Consider the following 21,291-nt stretch of genomic DNA (forward strand, 5'->3'; position numbering starts at 1 on the left):
ATCCTCAGGAGAGAGACTATCTGGATAGAGTGACTTAATGCCACTCATGCTCCCGGTATAAATGAGGTTCAGTCATACAAACCTTTTCTCTAACACATCTGGTTTTGATTATTGCCCATTAACATCCTTTTGAGTGGTCATTTATTACTAAAATACTATTCTGTGTTTAGAGTGATTTTTATCTGTCTGGATCTAATGTCCTCTAATCCTCGCTGTCCATTGTGTCCATATTACTATATTTATACTGGTAAATAATATGTTTCTGCAATGGTGTCAGGATGTTATCACGGTGACCGTCCATTGTAGGAATCCATCATTGTCATTTTTTTGATTATGATTATTGAATACCCATTATCATTTAGATTCGCATGAGGGCTTACTGATGACCAGTCTGAGCACTAGGTGGCCGCCTAGCGTCACGTTTTGCAATATTATTGCGGACATGGCACAGGTATCGGGCGCCAGATGGAGCTCTTTTATGCTGCCCTGCCAACCTTTCCCTGTCACTTACCGTGCCCTACTTTCCACTGCAGGGTTGTGTTGTTTTCCATCTTTACACGCAGGCTCGACTGATCTGAATGACATCACATTGGCTACGCCGATTTGCTGACCACGGACAGGATGTGCGTACATCACCAGATGCTATCTACACTGTTGGTGTTACCCTCCAACGCTGTTAATTGCTACAGGGGTTTTGATCTGGGTATGGCTATTTTCTCCTATAATAATTGGCGTTTCAATTTTAGTATCTCATGCCTGATGGCTCTATGCTTGTGAAATCTACATTCTTGTTATATCTTTCTAGGCTGTCGATTAGATATTCATCTTGGTTGGCAGTACTTATTGTTCACTTCAATTTTATGACCCATGGCTGGGCTGGTTTTTCAATTCAGTGATTACTCCCTGTATGTGAGGCTCTCTGCGTAGGGCTATGTGCATTCTATACAGCATACTTTTTTCTGCTTGGATTTTAATATGGTGAGTTTTGTTATTGCCCTGATGCTGGATTTAAATCTGTACTACTTATCTGCTTTAGATCTATTGATTAATACCTTTTTGTTATCTTTTCTATATCACTTTTTAGGTAGTTTCTACCTTTTTGGCTCCAGCCCAACATAGTATTATCTTTTAGAATTACATCTCCCCCGTATTCAGTGCTTTGTTTGGTGTATAGTTCTGTCTTGATGTGTCTTTTGTCCTCCCAATTGGGGTCCAAACACATATTGATTTTACCTCATGGTCTAGTAAGTGCATTTAAATTATATATTAATGTGATATGGCCCCTGGTATTTACAGATAATGGGAATGGCTTTATACTATTCGAGTTTTTGTCATTGATACCCTTCTATATGTAGGTTGTCCAAACACATACAAATTTGGATATCTTCCTCTATATATATAAAATTACCTTTGCTATCATGTTACGCATGCCCTCATAGTGCCACAAGACTGATCCCTCTTGCCTATTGTGTACCGACTGGGCCTGGCCACTCACGGTACAGTTGTAATACAATGTATGAGTATATATTTCATTTTTTGTATATTTTATATGTATATTGTTATTATTATTTTTTCTTTTTCTTTTGCACTTTTTGTTAGCCAGTAACTGGGAGCTCCAGAAGGAGCATGACCACATGCGAAACATGTCGGACCTATTACTACAACTGAATTATCTTTGATGTACCACAATTCTGTCTCTATACCAGACTCTTGGATTTTGACTTTATTATGGAATATTCACTACATATCTTCCTAATTTCCAATTGTATCAGGGTTGTGTCACAATAGTGGTAACGTCTGTAGATGGCTGTAACTTTTTTTGTGGTTTTTAATGATATGGAATTTTTATATGTTTGAATAAAATATTTTTTGTTATAAAATTCTCCTGTTATCGTGCCTAAAAATTCCATAGTGCCTTTCTTATTTAAATTCACTATTGCTGTAGTAGTGTGGCCTACTACAGTGATTTCCAGAGTCCCTAGTGGCCCATAAGATACAAGATATGCATACCTACATTGTACCAATCTGGACCATTGTAGGTATGCAAAATAACGAATTCCTGGAGTTCAACTTTAGGCTGCTTAGTTTATCTTCAACTGAGGTTTGTGCAACACACTGAAATAAGAATATAGTGGGCACCTCCCAGGATCACTAGATGTATAGTTCCTGAATTTGTGCTGTGTACCTTTGTCTCTCTACTTCCTGTCCTATTACACCATTCCAAATTGCAAGGCAGAATTCAATCAAATTGATGGCTCTAAAAAGCGTCATGATCATTTTTATTCTATGTCAAGCATTCTGGTTATGAGAGACAACAGGAAGCCTGCATTGAATACATTTAGAAATTCCTTTCCTAAATCACATCCGGGGCTTCTCAGATCACAAGAAATACTTGAGTGGATAGGTGCGCTACAATAACGGCTGGATGAAATGAATGTGCTAAGCAGGTATGCAACCAGAAACTGGATCCCAAGAAGTTTTTCATAAAAAATGGTTTAGCAAATTCCAAAACCTGGGAAAAAGGATCAAATAAGCTGCTCACACTGAAGGCGAAAACAGGAGTCTTTGGTCATGTACCAAGTGTGACGAAGATAAGTGCCATGAGATGATTGCCATGTAGAAAACATGAACGGCGGAACTTCAAATGCCAAATGTTTTTAGTTAAAATCCAGTGTATAAAGCCAATATGTTTTGGTGGTCAGGAGAAAAACCCCCTTCATCTGGTCGATAAGTCACATGGAAACAATAGAGTTCAATATAGAATACTGTATGCATCACAATATAGTAATATAATAGAAGTAATCATGAATCCATGATACAAGAACACACATATCAATACGAGAACTATAATAACTGCAGTAATAATGGGAAATAATAACTATTTTCATCATACTTATTACTGTGTCTTGAAAAAGTATTCATACCCCTTAAAATTTTCTACAAATGTTCTACAAAGTATTGACTTAGTGGGGGGGTGGGGGGGGGGTAATACATTTATCATTTTTCTTCCACTTCACAACTATGTCTCACTTATGTGTTGGTCTATCACATAAAATCCCAATAAAATACATTTACACTTTTGGTTATAACATGGCAAAATGTGGCAAAAAGAAATTAAATATTTAGGGATTAAACTGACTGCATCAATAGAAAAAATATACCAAATAAACTATATCCCCCTTCTAGAAGAATTGAGAGAAGAAATAAGGAGAATGAGAACAAAGCCCCTGTCATGGTTAGGAAGAATTAATGCCTTAAAAATGATTATTCAACCTAAAATCCTTTATAAATTTCAGCTATTACCAATATATATCCCCCCCCCCTATATTTTAAAATGATAAATTCTTTAATTTCTAAATTTATCTGGAACAACAAGAAACCTAGAATCCCACTGAAGACTTTGCAAAAGGGAAAAGATGAGGGGGGTCTGAATGTCCCAGACTTTAGAAAATATTACGAAGCAGCAGTGTTAACACGGGTGGTGGAATGGGAAAAATTAGAAAGTAAAAAGAGATGGGGAAAAATAGAACACAGTTTATCAGGCACAAATCTAGGTAGAGAAATCTGGACTCCTTTAAAATATAGATCACTAGGGAAGACAACACCTTTGGTCAAAAAAAATGTGTTTAGAGTATGGGAGGGAATACACAAACATAACAAGTGGAAATATAATTCCCCTTTAATTTATTTAAAAGATAATGATTTTTTTGCACCCGGTAAAAGTACAATAGGAGGGAAATGGATAAAACAAGATAATATGCAATTACGACACATAATTAAAGAGGGGAAATTGAAAACACTAGCAATATTACAGAAAGAAAATGATTGGATGGAGTTGAATGAGTGGCGATACCTGCAGCTTAGACATTTCGTCTCAAGACTACCACAACCGCTTAGAGATGGAGAAAATTTTACTGCCTTGGAGTGGATATGTGAGGGGAAATCCCCAAGGGCAGGCATTGCCCAGTTTTATAGACGGGAATGTGAAGCGGAGGTACCAACCTTCATTAAAAAATGGGAAGAAGAGATAGGAGCACGGGGTGAAAACCAAAATATAGAAAAAATATTGAAGATGGTGCACAGATCCACAGAAAATAGTAAAACGATAGAAACAAATTATAAAATTTTAGTAAGATGGTATAGGACCCCAGATATAATGGCAAAGTACCAGGAGGGACAATCTGGGAAATGTTGGAGGAATTGTGGACAAACGGGAAGTTTGGCCCATATATGGTGGGACTGTCCCAAGATTAAAGAGTATTGGAGAGAAATAATAAGATATATAGAAGTAATAGCTAAAATACAGTTACCTGAGAACCCATGGGCATGCCTATTCCATGCAGTAGATACCCCAATTAAGGAGTATAGGAATTCCCTTACAAGCTCATTAATAAACGTGGCAAAAAGTCTGATTCCGAAAAAATGGAAAGAATAGAAGCACCCAAAGTAAAGGAATGGTTAGGAAAAGTTGAGGAAATGTACAGCATTGAAGGGCTGGGAATGGAGGAAGAAAGAGAAAGAAAGAGATCCCATGTGAAATGGAAATACTGGAAAATCTTTAGACAATCTATGATCTTTAACGAGGTAATGGGTCGGTAGGGGTGGGGAGAGGGGTGGGAGGGAGATATTTTAGAAGAACTCGAGAAGTAAAGAAAGAAAACCAGGATAATGTGAAAAATTGAAAGGCATGAATGTATATTGGTCCTATGTTTTTTTTTTTTTTAATACTTGATTATGTTTTGTACGCAACTTAAAGAGGAGCTGCACAAAAAAAAAAATATTAAAAGCCAGCAGCTACTAATATTGCAGCTGCTGACTTTTAATAATATCACACTTACCTGTCCCAGGTTCCAGCGATGTCGGCGGCAGATGACGAGCGATCGCTCGTCTCGCTGCAGCCACCGCCGCCATCCTCTGTCAGGGAATCGGGAAGTGAAGCAAGAGGGCTTCACTGCCCGGTTCCCTACTGCGCATGCGCGAGTCGCGCTGCGCTGGTTCCCCGCTGTGTCTCTGGGAACTGTGTGTTTCCCAGAACACAACGGGGGGGGGGGGGGCGGAGCCATGCGGCGGTGGGCGGAGCCATGCGGCGGTCTGGCCGGAAGTGGTCGGCACCTTTCGGGGGGGAGGGGGGTGCAGTTACCTGGATAATCCAGGTAACTGCACCCCCCTCCCCCCCGAAAGGTGCCGATTGTGGCACCGGAGGGGGGGAGGGATAATACTAGCGGAACTTCCCCTTTAGGGTGAAGAACCGCTTTAAATGAAAAATTTAAATAAAGAATAAAAAAAATAAAAAAATAACATGGCAAAATGTGAAAAATGTCAAGAGGTATGAATACTTATTCTTATGTGGCGTATACAATCAACAAAGGTGGTATCTTCTATCCCCCCCCCCCCCCAAAAAAAGGAATTGGCTTTGGCTTTACAAACTGCATTAAAAACATTTGATTTAAATGTATGGCTTCTCAATTTCTTGCATAGTACTCCTTATCTTCGTTACACTTGGCACTGAGCTAGAAAGCTGAGTTGCCTGTAAGCATCTAAGTGCCCGTTTACACCAGAGTGGTGTGAGAAAGGCATGTTCAATGCCCATTTCCTGCACCATGCTCAAAAAACACTGAGTTTGCAATTGGCTGTGTGTGCCAATGTACTGTAAACTACGTTGAAAACACAGATTGCAAATGCAGTGCATTTGTGGGTAATAAATCGCATGGTACTGCAGTAACATGCAATTTTGTGCAGAAATTTTTTTAAAAGTAGTACATGCACAGCTTTCTTTATATCCTGGCGCAGATGAATGGGCTACAAAATCTCACCACATGGGAACGTGCAAAAATCGCATGGAAACGTGTTTCGTGTTCCTGTCCAATTCTGCTGTGAACTTTCCCTCAAGGTTTCGTTTTCAGTTTTCACTTGTAAACTAGGTAAACTAGTTTTCACTAGCTAATAATTTTTAAAGTTGAAGTCCAACTGAACTTTTAGTTGGATCAGTTAAATACATTTCTAGATCCATCAAAACAAAAGGTTTGCAAAGTACAGCCAGCACTTGCAGAGTGGGACACTAGCACTCTTTGGGGACACAGTGCAGACGTCTGACACAGCCCCTTCTGTATCATACCTATAGCTCTGCAATCCGCAAAACCCATGTTCCCTGTTGATTAAAACACTGGATCTGACACAGTGGGGAGCATGTTTGACCTCTACAAACATATCACTGGTTCCACAAAGAGAGCAAAGTTTCCACCCTGCAGCACACTGGCAGGGAACAGGCTTCTTTTGTGGCTGCTTTTTAAAGAAAATAAACTAATGTCGAGTATACACAATCGGAATTCTCGTCAGAAAAAGCTCTGATGGTTTTCCAGATGGAATTCCGACGGAATTCGGCTCAAGCTGTCTTGCCCACACGGTCACGCCAAATTCCGATCATTAATAACACGGTGACGTACAACACGTACAACAGGACTAGAAAAAGAAAGTTCAATAGCCAGTAGCCATTAGCTTCTATCTCGTAGTTGAATCTGAGCAGACGTGATTTTTGGCGTGTCGGAATTGCATACCCACGATTGGAAGTTTTTCCATCAGGAAAATTGAGAACGTGCTATCAATTTTTGGCTGGCGGAAATTCGGAGCATTCACACGGTCGCATTTTCCGATGAAAAGCTCTCAACGGTCTTTTTCTGGCCGGAATTCCAATCGTGTGTACGTGGCATTAGATTTGCACACTTTTTCCTTTTTTGCTTTGATACACCTGGAATATATTTAACCATTTTAAACTGAAAATTCAATTGGGCTTTAAATAACATTCTAATAAAGTTATAAAATACAATTGTGTAATTTTATAAGAAGTGTCGCTGATTCCATTAATTAAAAATGAGATTTATTGTAAACAGCTAATGGCTGGTATTGGGGGGGGTTCTTTGTGCACTTTAATTAACAACAGCTGGATGCCACACCTGTATTTTGTTTAATAGAGAAAGATGTTGCAGGCATTTTCTTTTTTACAATGTATCTCACAGAGCGGAAGTACATTATGTTACTGTAATGAATGGTAAGCTGTCTGGTCCTGTCATAAGGGGAATTAATTATGCAAACACAAGGCAGTGTGACAGAATACAGAGCATAGCCAGTAAAAAGTCACAGAAAATTTTCTAATGGGTATTTTGACTGTCAGATGGAAGGCAGGATAAGGCCTGTACATTATCAATCCCGGGATGAAGTCAGATGGAAACTTTATAAGTTGAATATGGCAGCATGTAAGACTTCATGAAAAAATATATTAATCACCCTGTCTAGGTAGAACAGGAATGTTTCATCTTAAAAAACAACTGAAAAGGGGAGAATATTAAGCAAAAAAAAAAGAAAAGAAGGGGAACACATTGGTTAGAGAATTACTTTTAGTCGCTAATGAATCCTTTGTTAAAAACCATAGATCGACCTTTACTGCTGTTGTCCTTCCAAAAATGCTTGTGATCTGTCCAACTTGGTCATCAGAAGTAATAGACCCAGACTAACCATACAAACCAATCATGTGGAATCAGAATACTATTACTATACTTGATCTAAGTCAGTGACTCAGACTGTACTAAAGCTATTAGATCAGTATGACAGTTAGGTAATTGCCATTTTGAAAAGTAGTGGCCAGCAATGGCAGTCTATAAAACCTAAGAAGGAAGTGGTATAACATTACCAAGTCTGAATAAACTTCCCACTTCAAACTGTCTCAGCGCACCCTAGAAATTAAAGCAGGCAATTATTTAGTCATATAATTGGGTGGTTATTGGGCAATGTATGCTGTGTGTTCAAAGGATCTAATGCATAAGGAGGCTATGATCAAAAGAAAAAAAATATAGTCACCTACAAGCACTAGCTGTCATCTGTCATACCTATAACATAAAAAACTCTTCATCACTCCGCCATTGTAGAAAGAGGATAGTGTCTCACCTTAAAGAGGATCTCAGTTGTCATGGTGAAGCCGTGAGTAATGATTGGCTCTTCATCTGGTGGTTTTCCCTTCCAGCAGTCAAGTTCCACACATCGGCAGCCTGAGAGCAGGGTTTGTCTATACATTTCAGGTGAAGAAACCCCTGAAAACTGACCGGCTGAAGATTGAGAAAAAATTATATTTAATAGTATGTAGTAGAAAAGGAACCTCCATAAATATACTGCAATCCTCAAAATTTAGTTATATATTGATTCCTTTCAGGCAAATTATCATTGAGAAATATGTTAAAGGGATAAAGAATTATTTATGTTTTGGCTATTTATTGGGTTGAATCAAACAAGTTTCCTCTGTTCATGAAACCTCTACAGGCGATTAATCTGTTTAAAACAGTAAAAGTTTGGTGAGTATCACAGTCAAAGCTTTATAAATACTGCATATCCCATGGTATCCAAATTTGAATGACTAACAATTTGACTGACTCATTAATTGTTTTTGAAAAAAGCACTTCTATGGCAAGGTTATATCATGTAGGCACTAAGCAGAAGTAAATAATAAGGTTTTATATCCATCAGAAACAAGTAAGAACTCTACCCACAAACCAGAAACATAATTAGGAAAACAATAAGACCTATGTTGCTATTTATATAAGCTACATATTTTTGGAGGTGTTAAGGTGTCATGAAATAAGATATGTGGGTATACCTGTGAGGTAAGTGTTGTGTGAAGAGTTGATAAAGTAGTGAGTAAATGGCTGGTTCATGTCCTGGTGTACTGGTACTTTGTCCAATGACACAATGCTGTTCTCAGAGCCACACAGGAACCAGACCATACCTTCTGGAGACAGCTGCCCTAGAAGGAAGACAACAGTCACTGATGGGAAGAAAAATGTAACAATGTAAATGTAAAACATGTTTTTTTTTTATCTTAATGCATTCTATGCATTATGATAAAAAATCTTTTTGTGCAGCAGCCCCCCTAATACTTACCTGAGCCCATCTCCATCCAGTGATGTTGCAGGAGAGACAAGGCTGGCCAGGACTTTCCCTCCTCATTGGCTGAGACAGCAGCACAGCGCCATTGGCTCTCGCTGCTGTCAATCAAAGTCAGTGAGCCAATGAGAAAAGAGGGGGCGGGGTCAAACTGGGGCTTGGTGTCTCAATGGACACACAGAGCGGTGCCCCCACAGCAAGCTGCTTGCTGTGGGGGCACTCAATGGGAGGGAGGGGCCAGGAGCGCCAGCAAGGGACCCAAGAAGATGAGGGTTAGGGCTGCTCTGTGCAAAACCACTGCACAGTGCAGGTAAGTATAACCTGTTTGTTATTTTTTAACTAAGAAAAATAGACTTTTGTATCACTTTAAGGCCTTAATTACACAACAGCAGTGCATGTGTTCATAGGACATTTGATCTTTTTAAATGGTATGCTTCATGCTATGTATATATGTATGTTTTGGTGCATCCAGGTTACTTGCATTTAAAAAAATAAAATAGATTTAAATTTAAAATAGAAGTCTGTACATACAGGGGCAGATTAGATACTCTGGATGTATCCAAATGCATTGTAAATGCATGTAAGTGCCTGCAAACAAATGTACAGTACCTCCCGCCGATATTTTGTTTCCAGCGCAATGGGATCATGCTGGAAATCACCGCTGAGAGGCTGTGCTTCTCGCACCCTGCAGGAGATGCCGAGCATCCATATGAATCCATTGGGGGCGAGCGGGAGGAGCGACAGAGCGACGGGGCTCGCAGGTGTCAATCTCGCCACTAACAGCGGAAAGATTGACACAATATCGCTGGCACCCGGTAAACACAAGTATATTTAAATGCAGGAGAAAGTGATCAACAAAGTATAAAGTTTGTTTGTACTTCTCAGGCCATTTTGCCTTTAAAGCTAAACTCCAGAAATGATCCGTATTGGATACTTACAATGGTCCATCTTGGTACAATGTAGGTATGCATATCACATGCCTCATGGGCTGCTGGTGAAACTGAAAATCACTGTGCTAGTTGACACTAGTTGGTACAATGATAGCCACAATATTCCATCGATTACTGCTCTGCAAACTGATTGTGGGGGGGTTGCTCAGCCATTCTGTTGCATTCTGCTGCCATTCATAGAATACAAGGTGTTCTCTGATTGGACAAGGTGGATGTAATGACGTCACTACACTTGCTCTCCACCTCATCCAATCTATGGATAAACTCTGCAAGTCAAGTACTTCATTCCTAATATGAGCACAAGATGAGAAGGTTATATACCAGTTTTGTGTTACCAGATTAGGATGTTAGATTAGGGATTCCCCTTCAAAGGCCTTTAAAAATGTTTAATGATTTAAAAATGAATAATACGTATCAAACCAAGGTACATGTCCTACTCACAGCTGATTTCATTTGAAAATGTCTGCAATAAACATTTTAGCTTTCTTTAGAACAACGTGGCTAAAGCACAGAAAACAATAACATTTTATAAACTACAGATATGCTTTGTACAGATTTGAAAATGTATTATTGTTAACAATACTTGTTTTCTACTTTTTTATATATATTATACTACATTATAACTGCTAAAATTGTTGTTGAAAGATTGTGTACAAATCTCACCTCTCTGCTTGTTGATGGCACTAGGTTCATATTTCTCTATGAGAGTTTGCACTTGCTCTTGCTTAGCAGGCGGAAACAACAATTCATTTAATCTTGAATCTCTTTGCTTCTGGTTAATGAATTTGGTAAGATGATCTTTTGTCATATAAGGCTTGGCTTTGGCGTGGCTAAAAATGCAAAATGTAAGTTTATGTTTATAAGTTTAAGTGATATTTTTGTATCTGTTTTTTATTATATGAATGCCTTCTTTTTTTATACAAATAAACATCTATTACATGACAAATGATTCCCAGAGCATTATGGACTATTCATAATAACGCACAGCAGTAGCAGACTACCTCATAGCTGTCTTTATCTGGTCAAAACTTTAGACTGACCCTTCTGATAAGTCATTCTGTGCTTTGTGTAAACTTCAGCATGATCTACTTGAACTGCTACACTGATGGGCTATTTACAATAAACTGCTAAGCAGTCTCTGGGAGGCACATGTACAAGAGACTAATATCCAACTTGCCTTCTAATAAAATGCAAAATACAGTATTATATATAATAATATACATATAATGTAATCATTTTTTGAACAAAAATTTTTTTTTCAATTACTTTTAATATCTGACCCATAATACATAAAGAAAATCATATTTTCACATGGAATGCATTTTTGGCACCACATTGTAAGAAAATTATAAAAAAACATTTTAGCAAGGTTATAAACTGACTGTGGATCTAAACAGCAACAGAAAATCTGCATTCTAATTGAAAAAGAAAATGTATTTGTTCTCTATTATTGTTATTATTATTACTACTACTATTACAATGACTATAGCATTAATTTTTTTTAATTTTTGGTTTGTTGCTTTTGTTGCCACCAGTAACCATGACCCAACTCTACCCTAATAAGTGCACCCCCTGAGCAAAAAAGGTGTACATCCTGCTCTAAAACCATCTCCATGGTTTCTTATATCAGATTTCTTGTATTTTTGTGGTAACTGTCGGTGTGCACAAAAGGGGAACCTTGTAAAATGCAGTTGACATTTGTACAATATAGAATCCTATTCAAAGAAACAACTTGACTGGAAGAAAAATCTGCAGATTAATAGACATCCTCTAAGCCAGGACAAAGTAAAAGCCTCTTAAAAGCTCACCCTTAACCCACTTACACTTGCCTTTGTAATGGTCCATTGAAATCCTCTCCAAATACTGCAAATTGCATGTGACCTCCTCCCAGGATACAGTGGTTGGGCTTGGGCAACTAATCACCAGGCCTGAACACTGTGCTGTGAGGGGAAGGATGATATAATCAATCCCACAAGGACCTTACTCAAGGCTTGACTCCCATCTCTGGTGGGAATCGATGATGACTATAAATGGGTTGGGGGTGGATTTCAAAAGTGACATAGGCTCTTTAACATCAATATGGAAAAAGATACATCAAGATTCTGTAAATTGAAATACACATTTGTAGTGCAATAATAAAAATAATTTAATTTCACCGAATTGAAAGACTTACTAGGAGGTGAAGATTTCATCAATCTCTGGCCGAGGGCAGAGCTGCATGAGGAATGTTCTGTAGACGGATTCTGGAAAATCTTCAGGATTGATGGCATCATTCTAAAAACATAATAGTAAATAAAAATGTAAAAGATTCTTTAAAGAGTGTTAATTGTTCTCTAGTCTTATTTGTGAAGTACAAATTTATCATGCACAGTTGTGCAAATTTCATCTGCCATTCTTGCTATAATGGGCGTAGTTCAGACTACCATGCATGTTTTTGGCCTAGCTGGGCAGATTAATACATTCATTCAAAATACCATATTAAAAAGTACAAACTTAAAAATCTGCAAAACAGAGCAATAGGTGAGTTAGGCTTCCACAAAATACGATTCTACAGTACATGCCAAATTATATGGTTCAGTTCATATGGACCTTAGAAAAATGCTCAAAAATCTGGTACTTAAACAGCAGAATACTCAGTTTTGTGTGTGGAGGTACAGTGTTGTGGAATCATTACCCCTTGGAGGTATCATCCCACAAATTAAACATACAAAAGTACAGGAAATAAGTAGGACTTGTACCTCCTTGAGTATAATACAGACAAGGACAGGCTGTTTATATATATAAATCTAAAATGTATTTAAAATATCACAAATATTAAAAGAAGTTAAAACATATCCATAGTTTAGCCATCCAAAGTAATTTGTTTTCTGGCTTTAGGATCCATTTATAGAGCCAAATATAAACAAATTACTTTGGATGGATAACCTATGGATATGTTTTTAACTTCTTTTAATATTTGTGATATCTCCAATAAAATATTAGATTTTTATATATAAACAATCTGTCCTTGTCTGTATTTGACTGGGTTCACACTAGAAAATGCAGCGGCTCACAGCAGGAGTCCGGTATGTCTCCATTCACCATTTCAGGTCCAATTTCCAAGTGTGAACCCAGCCTTATACTCAAGGAGGTACATGTAACATATAACCTGTACTTTTGTATGTATTAAACAGCAGAATGCTAATGCAGCATTTAAACACACATCTTGGAGTACTGATACTAGTCATTGAGGTCCATTATATCTGGACACATTGGCTGAGATACCGAATGAGCCTGCAGCTGGTGTTGAGGGTAAAATCTGCAATTGTACCCCCCCCCACAGTTTTCTAAAAATTGGGGGAGCAGAGATGCACCCAGGGGTCAAGTCCTGGGGAAAAAAGTGTGGGAACTCCCACCCAAGATCTACTCCCCCACCAAAAAAATAAAAAAATGATACGCTCATATGCACAAATGCTTCAAAAGTGGTATTTTTCATCCAATTTTCGTATTGTGTTTATGAAGCTTAAGCCCTTGTACACACGGTCGGACATTTCAACAACCAAATCCGTCGGATTTTGTCAGACGGATTTTGTCTGACGGATTGTGTCCGAAACTGTTGCATACACACGGTCGGACAAAGTTGTCGGAAAATCCAATTTTACATAACATGATGACGTTATTTCATTACGACGGGACTACGTTCAGGCTAGTAGCCAATAGCTTTGGTCTAGGAATTTGATCTGAGCATGCGTGGCACCTTGTCCGTCGGAGTAGGCTACACATGATCGGAGTATGTCCGATCGGACCAGTTTGTCGGAAAATATTTCCAGCAAGTTGGAAAATTTGGTCCGACGGATATTCCGACTGAAACAGTCCGATACATACCACACACAGTCGGATTATCCGACAAAACGGTCCGATAGGACACATTCCGACAGATTCTCCGACCGTGTGTACAAGGGCTAACTGTTAGTACATAAAAAATAAAAAAAACAATTCTCAATAAACATAAATACGGTAATTCTCTGAATAATCAGCATTCATTCAATTGTGCTTCCATGCAAATGTGAACATCATGTTCTGATCTTTATTGGGGAATTTTATTTTGTATATAGAGTGTTTATTGCAAGTTCATCTTATTCAAATAGCTTTGGAACATAGATGCAGTTATGACCATTGAAATAAAATAATATGCAGTATTTACCTTTTATTTTTAATGTTTATGCCGACTTCCGGGCTCTCCTCCCGTGGGAGTAGGTGTGTTTATCGGCTTCGCAATGGTCCCTGGGAACTTTTTTAGCTATTTCCCAGGAATCCGTGGGGGACACAGTAATGCCGAAATTGCCATTTTGAAAGTGGGCAGGCAGCTCTATCTGCCATTACCACTATAGCACATGAGGCAAGAGGAAAGAAAACAAAGAGGACACACAATGAGCATGTGCTAGATGGAGCGGTGGATGCTGGGAGCTCAGCATCATCGCATCCAGGAAGTAAATGCCTGTGGGCTTCAAACTCCCACAGTGAAAATGGAAACCGCCGGACTGCTTTTTTAAAAGTTTTCCTTAGCAATGAAATCGTCACGCCGGGGGTTAAAAAGACGCCGATCGTGGCTGCAAAGACACCGTAGGAATCGCCCACCAGTGACACAGGTAAAAAAAAAAAAAAAAACGGCAGTGGAATCCCGCTTTAAACTTTTCATTGAACAGAGTTTGGATAACACAGGGTTAAACGGAAAGGTCATAAATGAACTGCACCTTATCTGGACAGAATGCTTGGGGAGATAGTGATGTGTTCCTGCTTAGGAGATGTATGTTAGCTTGGGGGGCTACAAACTCTGCAGGGCTCCAACACACACTCGCTGCTATTCCAACCCTTCACATATTTCCACATAAACTTCCCTCCTGGCATTAAACTTTGCCAGGTATTGTGCTCAGCTTACCACCCCAAACTGATGTTCCCCCCTCAGCTCACCTCTCTCCCTGCATGTCCTGTGAGCAGAATACCTGTGCTCCTCTTCTGGGTTCTCTCATCATATGGCACTGAACATAGAGGAGGGGGGATTCAGCGGGACACACAGAGCAAGTATGCAGGACAAGGGGGGGAGGATGAGGAGGCAGAAAATCAGGAGGGGCCGGCGGGGAGGAGAGCATCACGAGAGGTCTGACTAAATACAATCTCTTAGCAGCAGGGACCTGATCTACCCATCAGCTAGCTGCGATTGACAGGTAGATTGAAGCGGAAGCTGTCATGGGGCCCCCTACTGGCAATGCCTGAATGGTCAGGTGTGTGGCACTTACTATTGCGAGCTGTGTCGGTGGCTGCTGGTGTAGCACCTGCCACACAGCTCGCATACTTCAAAGTCTTGCAGGACATGGCTGCTAATGGGAACTGAGTTCCTGTTGTGGAAAAAGTACAGGAACTCTGTTCCGTGAGTTCCCACAGGACTTGAGCCCTGGATGCACCTGTAATTTAAAAAAATGCCCACTTTGGTGCAGGTCTTATACACAAGTTTTGCTCTGCCAGCAAAACTCTGACCCCTGAATAAAAAAATCAGGCACATATGCTAAATTAATTAGAAGACATTTTAAGGGATTTTAATGTATTTCCTGAGATTTGTCTATGTTAGTATATGATATCATGAAAAATTGTGAAATAATTATCAACTATTAAAACAAAGCTGAATAAACAAATGGAACGGTAGATGACCAGTCTTTAACAGGGTACAGCTGATCTTTGATTTATGTTACCTGTGGCCATTCATGACATCATTGTGCTATGTAGACTATATTAGGTAAAATACTATATATCTCTAAGGGCCAGTTCACACCATAGAAATGCAGTGCAGATGCGTTTCAGATGCTTTTCTGCATGCGTGTTTTTGACACATTTTTCATGCGTTCCAGTGCATTTTTGGGACCATAAATCATACAGTGAACAGTGCTATAAAAGTGCACTAATTACTGTATAAATGTCACTAGCAGGGAAGGGGTTAACACTAGGTGGCAGTCAAGGGGTTAACTGTGCTCCTTAGTGTGTGTTCTAACTATGGGGGGATGGGACTGTCTAGGAGGAGAGAGAGATCAGTGTTCATACTTAGTATGAACACACAATCTGTCTCTACTCCTCTGAAAGAACCGGAATTTGTGTGTTTACACACACAAATGCTAGTTCTCGCTCTGTCACAAGCATCGGCTCCGGGCACACGCTGTAGGTGCGCGTGCCTCTAGTGGCCAAAAGACAAAGCGACGTAAGGTAATGTCGATTTGCCCAGCAGAGCCAACCTGCCGCAGTAAAACTGCGGCGGCTGTCCGGAAGTGTTTAAAGACCAATTGTACTCATTATTTTTTTTTTTACGTACAGAGGGGGAACAGTTAAGTTGGTCATATATTTTACAATTTTCTTATTCAATTTTCTTTAGATTTACCTTCAATAATCTAGTGCGGCAGCAAGGGCCTGCCTGATTGCACACAAATTGAAAATGTTTAGGTTTGACCTATGTAGCGGTGTAATTGCCACTAATAACAGACAATCCACCAATTCACCCCGCTGCCAGACTCCCATACATCAATTGCAGAGACAATGAACAGTATTTTGCTGTTTTTTTTATTTTTTATTGGGGGATACAACTTGGTTGGGGAAAAGGGTATATGGGATGCCCATAGAATAATTCAATTGCCATCATATTTTAAAGATTGTAAAAGTTAGCACTAGGGATGAGCTTCGGGTTTCGAACATTGGCTGTTCGCCCGTTTGGTGAATTCCAAACGTTATGGGCAGTTTGGGCCAAATTCGAGTGGCACTCACGGTCCATAATTCACTGCGGCATCACAGTGCATTGCTGGCTGATGATTGGCCAAGCATGCACTATGACCCGCATGCTTGGCCAATCAGAGTGCCATCTGTACAATTACAATTATGGCTCAGGGGGTTTAGTACACCCCCCACACTATATAAGGCCACCTGTGTGGCGGCCTTGCGTAGTGTGTTGCATCGGCGGAGAGAGAGATAGACGGAGAGACAGTGTCTTTGAATTTCATTTGAAGCTGTTGCAATTACAGTCAGTGTATTGTGCCACCTGCACAGTGTACACCTAAAGCTACCCCAAATGCTGGTGTTCTTCTGCTCCTATACCACAGGCAGCTGTAGCAATTACAGACGGTGTATTGTGCCAGCTGCACATTGTACGCCTAAAGCTACCCCAATTGCTGGTGTTCTGCTGCTCCTATACCACAGGCAGGCAGCTGCAGCAATTACAGTCGGTGTATTGTGCCACCTGCACAGTGTACAGCTAAAGCTACCCCAGTTGCTGGTGTTCTGCTGGTCCTATATCACAGGCAGCTGCAGTAATTACAGTTGGTGTACTGTGTCATGTGCACAGTGTGCACAGTGTGCACTTAAAGCTACCCCAATTGCTGGTGTTCTGCTGATCCTATACCGCAGGAAGCTGCAGTAATTACAGTCGGTGTACTGTGTCATCTGCACGGTGTACAGCTAAAGCTACCCCAATTGCTGGTGTTCTGCTGGTCCTATACCACAAGCAGCTGTAGCAATTACAGTCAGTGTATTGTGCCACCTGCAAAGTGTACAGCTAAAGCTACCCCAATCGCTGGTGTTCTGCTGATGCTATCTGCAGGCAGCTGCAGTAATTACAGTCGGTGTACTGTGTCATCTGCACGGTGTACAGCTAAAGCTACCCCAATTGCTGGTGTTCTGCTGGTCCTATACTACAAGCAGCTGTAGCAATTACAGTCGGTGTATTGTGCCACCTACACCAACTGTAATTACTTCAGCTGCCTGCCTGTGGTATAGGATCTGAAGAACACCAGCAATTGGGGTAGCTTTAGGTACACACTGTGCAGATGATACAATAAACCGACTATAATTACTGCAGCTGCCTACGGATAGGATCAGCAGAACACCAGCAATTACAGTCGGTGTATTGTGCCAGCTGCACATTGTACACCTAAAGCTACCCCAATTGCTGGTGTTCTGCTGCTCCTATACCACAGGCAGGCAGCTGCAGCAATTACAGTCGGTGTATTGTGCCACCTGCACAGTGTACAGCTAAAGCTACCCCAGTTGCTGGTGTTCTGCTGGTCCTATATCACAGGTAGCTGCAGTAATTACAGTTGGTGTATTGTGTCATCTGCACAGTGTACGCCTAAAGCTACCCCAATTGCTGGTGTTCTGCTGATCCTATACCGCAGGCAGCTGCAGTAATTACAGTCGGTGTACTTTGTCATCTGCACAGTGTACAGCTAAAGCTACCCCAATTACTGGTGTTCTGCTGGTCCTATACTACAAGCAGCTGTAGCAATTACAGTCAGTGTATTGTGCCACCTGCAAAGTGTACAGCTAAAGCTACCCCAATTGCTGGTGTTCTGCTGATCCTATCCGCAGGCAGCTGCAGTAAATATAGTCGGTGTATTGTGTCATCTGCACAGTGTGTACCTAAAGCTACCCCAATTGCTGGTGTTCTTCAGATCCTATACCACAGGCAGGCAGCTGCAGTAATTACAGTTGGTCTACTGTTTCATGTGCACAGTGTGCACTTAAAGCTACCCCAATTGCTGGTGTTCTGCTGATCCTATACCGAAGGCAGCTGCAGTAATTACAGTCGGTGTACTTAGTTATCTGCACAGTGTGCACTTAAAGCTACCCAATTGCTGGTGATCTGCTGATCCTATACCGCAGGCAGCTGCAGTAATTACAGTCGGTGTACTGTGTTATCTGCACAGTGTGCACCTAAAGCTACCCCAATTGCTGGTGTTTTTCAGATCCTATACCACAGGCAGGCAGCTGCAGTAATTACAGTCAGTGTAGTGTGTCATCTGCACAGTGTGCACCTAAAGCTCCCCAATTGCTGGTGTTCTCATAGTAATAATACTACAGGCAGGCAGTTGATTCTGCTAGCTGCAGTATAATCAGTATATACGTCCCAGCTTTGTGCAGCTACATCTCCCTGCAGGTCATTAATATGTCTGGAAGGCCAACAAGGAGAGGCAGACAGTCACGAGCCAATAAAAGAGGGCAAGCAGGCTCTGTGTCTAGAGGCAACAGTGCTGGTCGTGGACACGGTGCATCCTCATCAGCACGTGGCCATGGGACACACGTGTCCTTATTTTTGGCAGCTGGACGTTGAGCTGCAACATGCTGAAGACTTGGTAGAGTGGATGACCAAGCCCTCCTCATCCTCCTCATCCTCTCTTACCCAGGCTCAGGGTACTGGCAAAGCAGCTGCCAACGCAGCCTCTTCCCTCATCTCAATGGCATCAGTCACTCCTTCTCTAGCGCCACCATGTCCTCCTGAGGAGTCCCCCGAACTGTTTGAGTACAGTGTTGGCTACATTCTCCATGAAGGATGATGATACCCAGCTAGAGGAAGGCAGTAACGTGAGCCCAGAGAGAGGGCATGCCCAAGAAGGACAGCAATCTGGCAGTCATGTTCCCCCAGATACAGCATACTGCCAGGCTTGCTCCAGTGATGAGGAGGGATGGAGATGATGAGATCACTGACTCCACGTGGGTGCCTGATAAGGGAGAGGAGGAGGAGGCACATCTCCAACGAACCAGGATGCCCTCCAGGGGCCAGCTTAAGGGTAGCACACCGACTGCATCACACCTCAGAGCTCCGGAGGCCTCTGTGCGTCATTCCAAAAGTTCTTTGGTGTGGGCCTTTTTTGAGACGAGTGCATTAGATTGCACCGCTGCTATTTGCAACATATGTCTCAAGCATATCTCACATGGCCAATACATCATTCGCTTAGGCACCACATGCTTGACCAGACATATGTCGACCTGCCATGCAGTTCGTTGGCAAGCGTACCTAAAAGACCCACACCAAAGAATAAAGCGGACCTTTCCTTGCTCCTCATCAGCTGGGATCCCCAACCCCACTATACCTTCAGTCCTCTCTGAAACCTACACTGAGAGGAATGAAGGTGTAGAATTAGGTGTATCACAGCCAAGTACTTGTGAGTAATCTGCTATCGGTACACCGACGTCTGATTGTACCAGGCAAATTTCCCTGCCCCAGCTGCTGCACCGTCAAAAGTTCACTCCCAACCATCCACATGCCCAGCGGTTGAATGCTAGCTTGGCTAAATTGCTAGCACTTAAACTGCTGCCTTTTCAGTTGGTAGACTCTGCCCCCTTTCCGTGAGTTTGTGTAATGTGCGGTTCCTCAGTGGTAGGTTCCCAAACGCCACTTTTTCTCATGGAAGGCAATTCCGGCTCTCTACCGACATGTGGAATGCAATGTACATGCCTCGATGGACAGGGCGGTCAGTGGTAAGGTGTATATTACTGCCGACTCATGGTCCATCTTTCACGGCGCATTGGGTGACTCTTCTGGCAGCTGGGAAGGATGCAGGATAAGGTGCAATAGTGTTGGAGGTTGTTCCACCACCACACCTCCAAAATGCTACTAATGGTGATTGTGACACACCTCTCTTCTCCACCCCCTCCTCTTCTTCCTCCTTCATGGCCTCTTCCTGTACTTTGTATTTGGAACCAGCAGTGCTCCATAGGCATTCAAGGGGCTACGCAAGTACGCAGACAAAAAGATGCCATGCCGTGCTTGCACTGGTGTACTTGGGGGACAGGAGCCACACTGAGGCAGGTATTCTGTCAGCTCTGTAGGGGCAGGCTGATAGGTGGTCAACGCCATGCCAGCTTAAGCCAGGAATGGTGGTTTGCGACAATGGCACCAACCTCCTCTCTACCCTCCAACAGGGACAACTGACCCATGTGCCCTGTGTGGCTCACGTCCTTAACTTGGTGGTGCAGCGGTTCTTGGGCTTACAGGATGTCCTGAGGCAGGCCAGGAAAGTCTGTGTGCATTTCCGCTGGTCATATAATGCCGGTGCTCGACTGGCTGACCTCCAAAAGGAATTGAACCTGCCCAAGAACCACCTAATCTGTGACATGCCCACCAGGTGGAACTCAACGTTGGCCATGCTGCAGCGGCTGCACACGCAGCAGAGGGCCATAAATGAGTACCTGTGCGACTACGGCACCAGGACAGGGTCAGGGGAGCTTGTTTTTTTCCCCATGCCAGTGGGCTATGATCAGGAATGCATGCACTGTCCTGTCACCATTTGAGGAGGCCACAAGGATGGTGAGCAGTGACAGTGCATGCATGAGTGACACTGTCCCTCTTGTCCACCTGTTGGAGCACATGCTGCGTGGAATAATGGACAGGACACTTGAGGCAGAACAGAGGCAGGAAGAGAAGGACATCCTTGCCTCTCAAGGCCCCCTTTATCGAGACAGTGCTCCTGCTGGCCAGCCTATCACACAGGAAGAGGAGGAGGAGGAGGAGGAGGAGAACTGTGTCAACATGAAGGTGGAGCCTGGCACGTAGCATCAGCAGCAGTCTTTTAGGGATCATTTACAGTCCCAAGAAACCCGTGGACTTGTACGTGGCTGGGAG

The 21,291-nt window shown here is 41.8% G+C and overlaps 1 protein-coding gene across 2 annotated transcripts in view; it reads right to left on the reverse strand.

The window, feature by feature from the left end:
• The window catches only part of PLCB2 (phospholipase C beta 2), a 384,423-nt gene that overhangs the window by 156,081 nt on the left and 207,051 nt on the right, over positions 1–21,291 (reverse strand). For both annotated transcript variants that reach the window (XM_077464867.1, XM_077464866.1), the window contains exons 8-11: positions 12,052–12,152; positions 10,542–10,708; positions 8,642–8,788; positions 7,939–8,096 (exon numbers count right to left, since the gene is read on the reverse strand). In XM_077464867.1, the coding sequence (XP_077320993.1) occupies positions 7,939–8,096; positions 8,642–8,788; positions 10,542–10,708; positions 12,052–12,152 (573 nt within the window). The remainder of the gene's footprint in view (positions 1–7,938; positions 8,097–8,641; positions 8,789–10,541; positions 10,709–12,051; positions 12,153–21,291) is intronic.

Source organism: Lithobates pipiens, unplaced genomic scaffold (genome assembly GCF_037356315.1).
Source record: "Lithobates pipiens isolate NorthernLeopardFrog02 unplaced genomic scaffold, aLitPip1_a1.2 Scaffold_30, whole genome shotgun sequence".
Lineage (NCBI taxonomy): Eukaryota > Metazoa > Chordata > Amphibia > Anura > Ranidae > Lithobates > Lithobates pipiens.